General features: G+C 55.1%; 1 protein-coding gene across 1 annotated transcript; it reads left to right on the plus strand.

Moving 5' to 3' along the window:
* Positions 1-10394: 10394 nt before the first annotated feature.
* Positions 10395-11747, plus strand: FOXL2 (forkhead box L2). Its single transcript, XM_036331532.1, has one exon. The coding sequence runs from the start codon at positions 10617-10619 to the stop codon at positions 11745-11747; it is 1131 nt and encodes a 376-aa protein (XP_036187425.1). The 5' UTR covers positions 10395-10616.
* The last annotated feature ends 1578 nt before the right edge of the window (positions 11748-13325 follow it).

Genomic DNA, 13325 nt, shown 5'->3' on the forward strand with positions numbered 1-13325 from the left:
CTTCCTGGGGCAGGCATCCGAGGCAGGGCTTAGGGGCAGGCAGTGAGAGCTTGTGTGGGGAAACCAGCAGCCATGGTGGCTCCCTGAGAACATCAAGAAGATATAAAGAGGGCAAGGCTACTGGGCTGCAGGACTCTAGCTGACTCCAGCTAGCCTGGGTGTGTGTCTGCGTTCACGAGCCTGGTGGCCCTGCGCCCTGAGCTCGGCAGGCTCCCTGCGGACTTTCTGCCTGGCCCAGGGGAAAGAAAACACTCTCCTGCCTAAATCAGGACCCTGTCCGTGCCCCGGTCCTGGCCCCAACCACTGGCCGCTACTTCTGGCTGGTGGGCCTCATGGGGAACAACCGGAACAACCAAACAACCGAACAACTGCTCACTATGGCATGCGCTGACCACCATTGGCCACAGCAGGATGGTGGACCAGGTGAGCGGGTACCAGACCAAGGCAGGGCACCATTGCTATCATCGGGGGTGAGCCTCTGGTGGCTACTGAAAATTCTTTGTGCCGTCAGTGTGAGAGCAGCAATAGTGGGGCTGCCAGCAGACAGGGGACAGGGGGGTGGGGAGGTAGGACAGGGAGGCCACAGCAGGAGGGGCTGGGCGGGGGTGTGGAGGATAGGCCGAGACCCCCTCCTCCCCCGTACCTACCCCAGCCTCTCGGCCCACAGTTCCTTTCAAGGTGCACAAATTCATGCACTGGGCCCCTAGTATTACTAATAATGATTGCTAGGGTTTTTTAGTGCTTCCTCTATTCAATACTTTTCCCATAATATCTTATTTAATCTTCTCAAGAACCCTGAAACCTAGATACTATCATCACTGTTTTGCAGATGAGGAAACTGAGGCACAGAGAGGCTGGATAACAGGACCAAAGTCATACAGCAAGTAGAATGCAGCACCAGGATTTAAGTCTATATCTGCAGGCAGCAGAGCCCATGTTCTCTGCCCTCACCATCTCACACTCACTGACACTGACGCCCTAGGGTACAGGCATCACTCTCTGTTTTACAAATGAAGAGGCTGAGCTTCTGCTCAACAATAACTAGTAAAGTTGAAGATGTCAGTTCCAGCAGTCCCCCACTTCTGGGTAAACTGTAGCACATGAGCCCCAGCAGACATATATAAGAACATCCATAGCAAGACTACCCAACATCCCTCAACAAACATGAATATATAAACCGTGGTGTGTTCATCCAATGGAATGGTGCAACACAGTGAAAATGAATGGAGTTTGTCTGTATATCAACCAGGAGCTGTCCACAAAGACCAGGTTGAATGAAAAGGCAAGTGTCTTTCTGCAACAGCAGGATATCAATTATCTAAAGTTATGAAACACAAAACAATATTAAGTACCACCTAGGAGTGGGTGTATATGTAGGACAAGTATAAAAGCAACCATGGGAATAGATGGCACCAAATCTACCAATGTGATCACCTTAGAAGAGAGAGAGACAGAAAGGCATCAAGAAAGGGTGCAGAGGGGTATATCTGTAAAATTTATTTTTAAAAAAGAAATATGTGTGTTAGTGAGGCTGTGGAGAAACAGGCATCCTGCACCCTTTTAGTGGGAGTGTACATGGCTTCAATCCATAGGAGGGTAATTTGGTAACATCTATCAAAGTTTCAAAAGTGCATATCCTTTGACCCAACTCTATACTTTTAGAAATTTTAGTACAGAGATATTCACACACCTACAAAATTAGATATATACAAGATTATACATTACAGCATCCTATATAATAAAAGCCTAATATGCTAAGTGTCTGATCGTCCAGTCGTCCATTCAACCAATCAAAGAGTAATATACTAATGATATGCTAAGGCCTCTCAACCACTCACTATGATGTGCACTAACCACCAGGAGCAGACAGTTGACCGGTCGACCAGTAGCTATGATGTGCACTGACTACCACGGGGCAGATGCTCAATGCAGGAGCTGGCCCCTGGTGGTCAGTGTGCTCCCACAGGGGGAGTGCTGCTCAGCCAGAAGCCAGGCTCACAGCTGGTGAGCCCAGCTGCGGTAAGGATGTCCGACTGATGGCTTAGGCCCACTCAATTGGACATCCCCCAAGGGCTCCCAGACTGTGAGAGGGCGCAGGCCAGGCTGAGGAACCCCCCACCCCATCCCCAAGTGCATGAATTTCGTGCACCGGGCCTCTAGTTGTTTATAAAAGCTAAGGATTGGAAACAATACCATGCAGCCCTTAAAAAAAAAAAAAGAAAGAAGAAGAGGAATGCACAGCCCAGCCAGTGTTGCTCAGTGGTTGAGCATCAACCCATGAACCAAGAGGTCACTGGTTCAATTTCTGGTTAGGGCACATACCGGATTGCGACCTCCATCCTCAGAAGGGGGCATGCAGAAGGCAGCCAATTTATGTCTCTCTCTCTCATCAATGTTTCTATCTCTCCCTTCCTCTCTCCCTAAAAAAATCAATAAAAACATATTTTTAAAAAAAAAAAAAAAGAATGCACAGGCATGGAAAGATCTCTAAGATGTGGAATACTGTGCATTCGATGCTGCCATGTGCAAAAAGTGAGGAAAGGCAGGGCAATGCACATAGCATGTGTGTATATGCATGAAACATGCCCAGTGGGACAGATGTGAAAGCAAGGTCACTGTCTGTGAGAAGGATGGCTTGGGAACAGGAATGGGAGGGAGATTTTTTTGCCCTAAGCCTTCTATATTTTTCAATTTTGGTATATGTGAATATATTGCTGATTGAACGAATGACAAAATTTTAAAACTCTGAAGCTCATTTCCCATCATTTCCCAGGCTGACATCAGTAAGTATCAGGACAGATGCCTGTTTAACCACTCCAGTGCGGCACTGACAGCCTAAGGGGACTGTGCATCAGTGACAGTACCAGGCACCAGGATTCCCAGTCCATCTGCACTACCTCTGTGGCCTAGAGCTGACCTTGTATATGTCTGGGCCTGAGTTCCATCACCCAGGGGAGGGGTCCCTTCCTATGCAGACATGCTACTAGCCCCCTCCTTAGTCCTCAGCAGTGCGGCCTCCTAGCGAAAACTAGGGCCAAGAGGTACCTGGAACAGAGCACACCAGAATCCTGAACTGTTCCCACCCGAAGTCCCAGAATCCTGACCACTGTTTCCCCAACAAAAGCCTGCTTGTACCACCACAGCAGCCTGTCAGCAATTACACCCAATTACAAACCCAGAGCCAGCAAGGCCTCAATTAGTCTAAAACGGGGCCTGAGGAGGGGCCAGCTGCACAGAGTATAGTGCCCACATAGCGCCTCTACCCACCAGGCAGCATAATCCTCTCAGGCAAGCCCAGGGGCTTGGATACTCGGTAACAACATCCCAGGACATCCTGAGGAGACGGCTACTGACTTTCCTTCTCCGAGTGACCCTTCCCTGCGGGGCCTGCTCAAGTACTCTGTCCTAACGTGCATTTCTGTAGACTTCATGCTCTCTCCCTGCTCAGACCACACACATCCTCACGGCTTACCACTCTCCCCAGCAGGATGAAGTGGTAAGGAGAAGATGAGCACCCCTGCATGAGCCCTGCAGATAGAGGGATTCCCCAGGCTGCCTCTAAAGCATCATTGTCATGGGCTTGGCTCAGCTTGTTGGGGGATGACCAAATGCCCATCTCCTCTGAATTCTTCTCTGCAGCATCCAAAAACAAATTGGTCTCTTCTTCTTGAGCAAATTCCCTGAGAAGAACACTATTGCTGAGCCCAGTGCTTGGCCAGCTTTGAGGTTTTCACGAAATTGGCCCCCATGCCCTCCTCCTCCTCCTCCCCCTCCCCCTCCCCCTTCTTCTTCTTCTTCTTCCCAGTGAGTGTATGTGACTGTGAGACTGTGTGTATACTAGTATGTGTGTACACAAATCTCAAGCCTGGGTGTGACAGCACATGTGGGGAGGACGAGAGGTTATAGGAAACAGGTCTCATAAATAGCAGCTAGATTTGGTCAGATGGAAGGAAGGACTTCCTGCCCGTGCAGGGACAAACAGAGGCACACATGCAGAGGTGAAACTCAGGGCTCCAAAGTCAAACCGCCATTTATTGGCTGAGGGCCTTCAGCAAGTTAGTTAGTTTCTCTGAGCCTCGGTTTCTTCAACTATAAAATAAGAATACTACCAGCCCCTTAGGTTTGTCCGAAAAAACTGAAACGAGAGAATACATGTAAAATCCCTGGCACAAAATAAGTGCTTAATAAAGGATAGCTATTCTGTTCCTTGATGATGATGATGATGATGATGATGATAACAGCTGGAGTCGTGGCCATGAAGCTCAATTGGTTAGAGCATCGTCCCGATATGCCAAGGTTTGATCCCCGGTCAGGAAACATACAAGAAACAGTCAATGAATGCATAAACAAATGAAACAACAAATCAATGTTTCTCTCTCTCTCCCTCTTAAAATTTCAATAAATAAAATGCTTTATAAATAATAATAATAACAACAACAACAGCTGGAAGTACACAGTGGTCTTTAGAGAATGCTATCTATACAGAAAAGGCCCTGTTATAGTATATGTCTGTCTGTCTGTCTGTCTGTGTATCACTGTAGTTTGTTCTTCCACTTTGGAAAACTGTTTGGCAATATCTACTAAAACTAAACATATGCCTATTCTCCAAGGTGCTTGCTCAGGAGTAAAGAAATGCCCTTCACAAAAAGACATGTACAAACATGTTGACAGCAACTTTATTTATCATATCCCAAAACTGAAAGCAACACAAATGTCCATCAGATGATACAGGTGAAGTGTCAAGCATATTGTAGAATATTACACAGCGATTACAAAGAGAAACGAACGTCTGACACATGTAACAAGATGGATGAATGTTCAAAACATGTTCAGCTGAAGAAACCATAAACATAAAAGTACGTGTTATATATCCAGTTTATATGATGCTCAAAGCAGGCAGGAAAAATTAATCTATGGCGATAGAAATCAGAATATGCATTACCTTTGGGAATACAGTAGTTATTGATGAGGAAAAGATATAGGAAACCTTCTGAGGTGACAGAAATGGTAAGGTCTCAAATCTGGATAATGGTTACATGGTAATGGTTTCATGGTGCATTATATGTAAAAATACATCAGGCTTGTACACTTGAAGTGCATATTGTTTACCATATATAAATTGTACAGCACACACACACACTCATCCACATCATTTTGGTGTTTAGTATGAGGGAAATCTTCAGAAGGCCAGTAAAACAAAACACAAAACTCAGCCCTTCTCCCTCCCTTCCTCTGGGTTTCTTCAAAGCTAGGCATCTAAAACTGCCCTCCAGCGCTAGCCAGTTTGTCTCAGTGGATAGAGCATTGGCCTGAGGACTGAAGAGTCCCAGGTTCCATTCCCGTTAAGGTCACATGCCCAGGTTGCTGGTTCGATCCCCAGTAGGGGGCATGCAGAGGCAGCCAATCAATGATTCTCTCTCATCATTGATGTTCCTATCTCTCTCTCCCTCTCCCTTCTTCTCTGAAATAAAAATATATTTTAAAAATAAAAATAAAACTGCCCTTCAACGTGGAGGCTTTTTAAATGATACCCATTTGTGGAGAGAAACTCGAGGTGGGAATGAGGACCAAAACGCAGAGCTCTCTCAGGCATCCCTTCATGGGCCTGCCTGGGGCTCCAGACAGCAGGTCTTACACCTTGCAAGCCAGCTGTCACAGGTGCAGAGGCCTCTCCATGTCTAAGAAAGTTCAGTTTGAATGTTTCAGACAGGTCTTCCCCATGATCAGGGAACCGAGAAGGTGTCCTGTGTCCTTGCCTAAGGTTCAGCAGCATGACTGTGCAGCCATACTGAAGAGAGAGCCCCAATCACAGAAAACTCTCAGATCCTGAGCTGGCCCTCCATGGTCCAGCCATTGTGTCCCACTTGCAGTCCCTTTCTTAGAAATTCCAGCTTCATTACAAGGAAAGTGACATTTCTCAGTTTTCTCTGAGGAGCAGTCATTTTCCAATTCCATTAGAATGTATTGAGCCCATTGGTGGGAGGCGCTGAGAAGTGGAGGACAGAATCTCTGCCCATCAAGGCTTACAGTCTGGGTGTGGAGAAAGGCAACATTAAACAACATCATCCCTCTCTCCAGCATGGTTGGGGCCTAGTGGCAGGGTATCCGCTGTTTAGGAATGAATAAAATGGCTTTGGGCCATGGGAGTCATAGCTATGGGACACCAAAGGAAGCTGGCCAGCAGCTTCTGCCACCCTAGAATTCTCTCTCGGGGAGCATCCCAGAGGTCTGTGGAGAGGGGAAGTCCTCACAAGGCACAGAAACCAGCCCTCTCTGCCTTTTCTCCCTGAGTTATGTTCAATCAGGAGAAAGGTCTACAACTGGCCTGTAGTCTGCCTTACAGAGGGCAGGGCACACACTCCTTAGGACAAAGAGGTGCTGGTGGACTCGAGTCCCAACCTCAGAGAGGTACGGAGGAGCCCAGAATTCTGGCCTGCTGCCTCCCAGTCCAGCCATCACAGGGTCAGGGGTGTGGGATTCAAAAGGATGCTTACCAACTGGAAACAGCTGTCATCTGTGCGTTCTTCTCCAGAATGGGCAGTGGCGATGCCTGCCTGCCTCTCTCTTTCTCTCTCTCCTCCCCTACTCTCTCTCCCAAGCACATATTTGGGTAAGTGACCCTGCTAATCCCATCCAGGCAGAATAATTCCGGCTGGCCTGGGGCCGGGCTGTGTGGGTGTGGGTGTGTGCACGAGAACTGTGCAGCCATCTCAGGCTGCAGACTGTCAGTGCAGCAGCGAGCTCAGCTACAAAACAGAGACGAAGCCTGTGCTGAGTGGCCTGTGAGTGTGTTAAAGGACATTGGGGTGTGCTCTGTACCTCAGCTTCTCAACAAAAAACTCTGAGCTCACCATGGGAACATCCAGGTGGCCACCCAGTCACCCTAACCGCAGGCCAAAGACATCAGAGAATCAAGAGGTTCTGGGACTCAGACTGGCAGGCATGGGGCCAAGACGTCACTGTCATAAGATAGCTGGTGGCGAGCGTGTGCATGGCTGGGAGTCCAGGCATCATCAGAGTGACATTTTACCCAAGATGTGCAGTATCTGAGCTGGTGTATACAGCAGGTGAGAGTGGGGGAAAGCAGGGGAGGGGATCCCAGGTTGACTGAGAGAAACGTATGGAGGGACGGAAGGAATGGGGGAGGGCCGCAGGGGGGTAGGGTAGGGTAGCCAGTTGAGGTGTGGAGTTGTGTGGGTACAAAAGCTTCCCTTTTCCCGCGCGTGCACGCCACAGGAGAGACCTGTAGGGGCTTCTGTGCCTCACCCTCCCCAGGGTGGGGTTCAGAGACCCGCCAGGAAAGGGAGCCACAGGACCTGGTGCCGGTGGCTGGCGGCGGCGCGGGACCATAAGAGCCGCGCCAGGTCAGCGCTGCCTGCCTCCAGGCGGGCCGCTCACCTGGCGGGTCCCGAGGCGCGGGCCGCTGCCCTGCGGGTCGCCGGGCCGGCCTCGAGCTCAGCTACAGTGTGTGTGATTGGCGCGTCTGGGGTGGCTGGCCCGATGCCTGTCACCACCTCCCGCTATCAGAGCCCAGCGCTTTGCTTGCGCCGGCGGCCCGGGTGTCGGGGCGCAGGGCGGGTGCGGGGCCTCGGAGGTGCGGGAGCAGAGGCCGCGCTCCGTCCGGCGGGTCTGGCCCGGCTTCTTCATCTTCGGGCGGGAAGACGGGAGGGAGGCGCCGGTGCCTCCTGAGCTGCAACTGCGCGGGCCCCGGGAAACCGAGCCGCGAAGGCTAGGAGATCCCGCCGGATCCCTGGAGGTGGGCACCGCCCGAGGTCAAGGAGACAGGGTCCTGAGGGTCCTGAGTCGCCGAGACGCCGCGGGGAGAGAGCCCAGGCCTGGAGCCCCGCTCAAGCCTTGCCACGGCCCGTCCTACCACAAGGGATCCTGACCTCGCTGGGAAACGGCCCTGCCCAGCCTGCCCCAGAAGGTGCAGAAGCAAATGCAGGCGCGCCTCGCCGCCTCCTGGAGGGATCAGTACCTGGGGAGAGCAGGACTCCTCTTTCTCACACTCAGAAAATCCTTTAGAGGCTCTCCTCCCTTTACCCCCACCCCCGACACACACACACACACACACACACACACACACACACACACACGCCTTAAAAGGCTGAAAAGGGAGCCGGGCTTGGAATCCGGGGAAGTGATGACACACACAACAATGCTGTTACACCTGGCTGCTGCTGGCCAGAAGCGGAAATGCCTGCCCCGGGGAAAGAGGGGCAGAGAGCCAGCCTGGGTGGTCAGAGAAAAAGAAAGAAGACAGCAGTGTCCAGGGTGGGGGCCTGCCCCCCTTGCCCCCAGGCCCTATGCTAAGGGATGCTAAGGGCATGCAATCTTCAGCAGCCCAAACCGAGTTCCCACTCCGAGCCTAGGCGCTCATGGAGTAAGGACGGAGAAAAACACGCAAGCCTGCTCAGGAAGCAGGCACAGAGGATGTGAAGGAGTGCCGCTTTGCCCGGCTGTATGCTGGGAGCAGTGGGAGACACCCGCCCAGCTTTGATGAGATGTTTTCAATACTGGGTGGAAGCGTATCTACTGAGATGAGTTCAGAGAGCCCTGCACCCGCTTACTGTGGTGGTCAGACTGGGCGCTTCTGCTGACCTCTCTGGAGGAACCTCACCTTTAGGATGCTGAATTCCAAGAGCCCCATCACCCTGTCCTCCTTTCCTTCAACCTCAGAATGCAGCTTCAGAGGCCAGTGGGAAGTAGCAGCTCATGCAGGTGGGCTGTGACTTCCTCAGAGACTGGGCAGCTGGAGAGGACAAGGTGGTGACAGGCATTGGGCCAACCAATCCAGACATGCCAATCACTAACACACACCTGCAGAACATCCATTCCTCCACCTTCCTCTACAAAGAATCCCTGCCCCCTCCGCGCCCAGGAGTTTGGGGCAGGAGGACTCACGCGTCTAAGGACAGAATTTTTGTTAAGGCTATTAACTAGTAAAAGTCAGGCATGCCTGGCTTTCTTTTTTGCCAGCGCGGACTTCCCCTGAGACAATGTCCGCACGTGCAGATGTAACTGGTTCCCAATCAGACTTCTGCTGAAGGGAGGTGAGAACTCACCCCTCAACCCTGGAGAAAGATCAGAATAAATGTCAGGGGGGAGAATTAAATAAGTGTCTCCCTCGCAGCCTGTTTTTCTTCCTGTGATAGAATATATACACTGGCAGCAATGGAGGCAGGAAGAATTGAGAAAGAAAAGAAAGCAGGGCAAGGGGGAAGAAGGGAGGAACGGATGGAGAAAAGAGAGAGGGGTGGAGAGAGGAAAAAGAAAGAAGAGGCAATATCCTTGAGCCACATTCACTCTGATATGTGATACACACATCGTTACATATCTGTACGTTTTACCTCCTAACGCTCACAGCTTGCACACGTGCGTACCTGTGGTTTGCACCAGCACACGCGCACCTGGGCAGCTGGTATCTCACGTGTCTCAAGGACAGACTCTCCCCTGCCTTCTAATGTAATACCAGTGCCCGTACACACAGTTCCCCCGAGCCCCACGGCGGCCACCTCCGTGCCTCTGTGACACAGAGCAGGAGCAGAATGGAGTCTAAAGCACGCGTCCCAGCGGTAAGAGTGCCACTCGCAACCTGAGGAGGGTCTGGTTCCCAGGTCCAGGGACGGCTCCAGAAAAGGCGGAGGGGCTTCAGGCGGAGCCCCCGACACCTCTCCCCAGCGATCCTCGCCCTCGCCCCAGCCCGGCCCAGGCGCACTGCGAGCGCGAGGAGCAAACCAAGCCGAGGTTTCTTCCTTCAGTGACACGGGTTTCTGGGCTGATTTTCCCAAAGCCACCGCGCAGCTCTCTCCACCCCACCCCCGTCCGGCCCCCTCGCCGTCCCGCCCCTCCCCCAGCCCCGAGCCAGAAGTTTAGTCCCAAGACACCAGCAAAGGGCAGAGCAAAGAAGTCGTTTTCTTTCACCTGAAAGCTCGCCTCTCGTCGATAGGGCCCGAGCTCCCCGGACGCGGGTCGAGGGCGGTCGGACCCGCAGAGCGAGCAGCGGCCGACCACCAGGGCTGGCGAGAGCGTGAGCCCCGCCGTCCGCCGAGCCCCCGAGCTCGCAGGGAGGGGGGCCGGCCAGTCCGGGCTGTGCGGGGCGTTTACAAAAAAGTGACTTGGAGATGAACTCGCCCGTGCGCGACTGGCCGCCCAGCTATAGGGGCGAAGGCGCCTGACGCAAGCGGAACTCGGCGGAGCCCATACGAATCAGAACAGAGCGAGGCTCCTGGCGCACTAGGGACTCCGGGCGGCAGCTCCGCCGGAGACGCGGGTCCCGCTTCGAGAAACCGGCGGGTGGGGGAGGGGAAGAGCGCAGCGCAGAAACCCACCGAGGCGGGGACTGGCCCGGCGGGGAGGGGCGGCGGGGCCGGAGCCCCTCTCTGTTGGGCGGACTCCCCATGGCCAGAAGCTGAGCTCCACTCCCGCCGGCCGCTCCGCAGGAGAAGGGGGGACCGAGTGGAGAAGAGCGAGAGGCCTCCCGCCAGCGGCGCCGGCCGACTGCAGGAGTTCGCGATTCGGCCTCGAGCGGACTGGTGCGCCCGGACTCTCGGCCGCGTCTGCGCCACCGGGAAGGAGTGAGGGCTGCCCGGCCGCGGCGCGCCGACTCCGCCGCGATGGCCAGCTACCCCGAGCCCGAGGACGCCGCGGGGGCCCTGCTGGCCCCGGAGACCGCCCGTGCAGCCAAAGAGCCCGAGGCGCCGGCGCCGCCGAGCCCCAGCAAGGGCGGCGGCGGCGCCGGGACAGCCCCGGAGAAGCCCGACCCGGCGCAGAAGCCCCCGTACTCCTATGTGGCGCTCATCGCCATGGCGATCCGCGAGAGCGCCGAGAAGAGGCTCACGCTGTCCGGCATCTACCAGTACATCATCGCCAAGTTTCCGTTCTACGAGAAGAACAAGAAGGGCTGGCAGAATAGCATCCGCCACAACCTCAGCCTCAACGAGTGCTTTATCAAGGTGCCGCGCGAGGGCGGCGGCGAGCGCAAGGGCAACTACTGGACGCTGGACCCGGCCTGCGAGGACATGTTCGAGAAGGGCAACTACCGGCGCCGCCGCCGCATGAAGCGGCCCTTCCGGCCGCCGCCCGCGCACTTCCAGCCGGGCAAGGGGCTCTTTGGGGCCGGAGGCGCCGCGGGCGGCTGCGGCGTGGCGGGCGCGGGGGCCGACGGCTACGGCTACCTGGCGCCCCCCAAGTACCTGCAGTCCGGTTTCCTCAACAACTCGTGGCCGCTCCCGCAGCCGCCCTCGCCCATGCCCTACGCCTCCTGCCAGATGGCGGCGGCCGCGGCGGCGGCGGCAGCGGCGGCGGCGGCCGCGGGCCCGGGAAGTCCCGGCGCGGCCGCGGTGGTCAAGGGGCTGGCGGGCCCGGCCGCCTCGTACGGGCCGTACTCACGCGTGCAGAGCATGGCGCTGCCTCCCGGCGTGGTGAACTCCTACAACGGCCTGGGGGGCCCTCCGACCGCACCCCCGCCGCCGCCGCCGCACCCCCACTCGCATCCGCACGCACACCATCTCCACGCGGCCGCCGCTCCCCCGCCAGCCCCGCCGCACCACGGGGCCGCCGCACCGCCCCCGGGCCAGCTCAGCCCCGCCAGCCCGGCCACCGCCGCGCCCCCGGCGCCGGCACCCACCAACGCGCCCGGCCTGCAGTTCGCCTGCGCCCGGCAGCCCGAGCTCGCCATGATGCATTGCTCTTACTGGGACCACGACAGCAAGACCGGTGCGCTGCACTCGCGCCTCGATCTCTGAGAGTCCAGGGCGCACGCCTGCCGGCTGCGAGGATGCAGGGACGTGCGATGCCGGCCTGGGCCGCAGCCACGGTCGCCAGTCGGACCGCGCGCCCGCCGGGGCGGCCTCCTGAGCCAGCGTCCGGGGCTCCTCCGTGCGTCCTCGCTCCCCTCGGCTCCTCTCGTTCGTCTTTGTCTTCTTGGCTTCTCCTCCTGTGCTCGCCTCCCTGCCCTCTATGCCCGTTTGCTCCTGCCGCCTGCAGGCCGCCTCTCCTCGCGCTTTCTGCGGGCCCCGTCTCCTCCCGGCGCCCCAGCGGCCGGCTGGACACCCCATCCCAAAATTCAAGGCGGAGAGGAACTGCCCCGGCCCAGGCGCAGCCCGGCGTCCGCGGCGCGGACCGCTTGACAATCTCTCCCAGGTCGGTGCGCTTTGCCCGCCTGGCTGCCGGGCAACCCTTGCCTAGAGGCACAGGTCTGGGCCGACATCGATCCCCGCGCCGCCGGGAAAAGGGACGAAAGTGTGTTTGCTCCGTACCCTCTAGTCTAGAGTCTAGAAAGAAGCTGCTCAGAAGTCGCTCGACAGGGCCCACGGGGCAGGGCGGGGTTTGGGCCCGAGCAGCGAGCCGGGCTGCCTCGCTGGGCCGCCTGCGCCCGGGTTTACACCACCCCGCGGCTGGCTAGGTTTTGCTGAAAAGATCGGGAGAGAGGGCTATTTTAGATACCATTTTAAAATATTTGTTAAGGAAGAAAACTCGCCCGGAAAATCGGCGAAGTAATTGTGGCCTTGGAGTTCGCTAAGCAAAACATGAAAATCTTCCCTTCCAGGAGATTTGAAGTAGAATTCCTGTCGGGCCTTCAAAAAGCTGTGTTCAGAGGTAGGAGAATACGCTCGGTAAAAGATGTTTTCCTCTACAAATTTGGAGTATCTCCCCCCCCTATTTAAAATAAAATCAAAAACAAATTTTCCCGGATCTTCCGATGCAAGTCCCGAGTGCCAGGAAGATCACAGGCTGCCTGGCCGACTTGCAGGGCCAGACGATTCATCCTCTCCCTGATTTGTGTTTTTCAAATGTCTTGCTTCTGGCACCTTGGGCAGCAGTCGGACCAGATGGCTGGTGGCCCAGAGCCGGCCTGCCCGAAATTCCTGGTTGTTCTGTAGTGTGTTGTTTGGAGGACCAAATTTTCTAGAGAGAACTAGAGCACTTTTGTTGTTTTGTTGTTGTTTTGTCAATACTCGAATAAATTTCTTGTTCTTTCTTTTAACACGGGCTTATGTTATTTCTGTCATGCCTACGTTTGTTCAGCAGCTAGTTAAAAGAAGGAGGTTTTCGGCAAAATTTTATCCTTTTTCAGATAAACACGGGTGGAGGGCGGCCGGCCAGGAGGGGAGCAGTTTTGGTTGGCGATACCAGTTTGTTTACTCGGGGGATTGTTTGTTTTCTGTGTCATCACTGGTCTGTTGTGGCTGTTTAACCTCATCAGAGACTTTATCTGCGGTGGTTCGTTCACACGGCGTGGCTGTAGGTAGGATTTGTTGTGGTTTTTGCACCCATGCAAGTTTGTATTTTCTTAACAGTCGGACTAGGTGTGTGGGACTGTT

The sequence above is a fragment of the Myotis myotis genome, unplaced genomic scaffold, assembly GCF_014108235.1.
Source record: "Myotis myotis isolate mMyoMyo1 unplaced genomic scaffold, mMyoMyo1.p scaffold_m19_p_13, whole genome shotgun sequence".
Taxonomy (NCBI): domain Eukaryota; kingdom Metazoa; phylum Chordata; class Mammalia; order Chiroptera; family Vespertilionidae; genus Myotis; species Myotis myotis.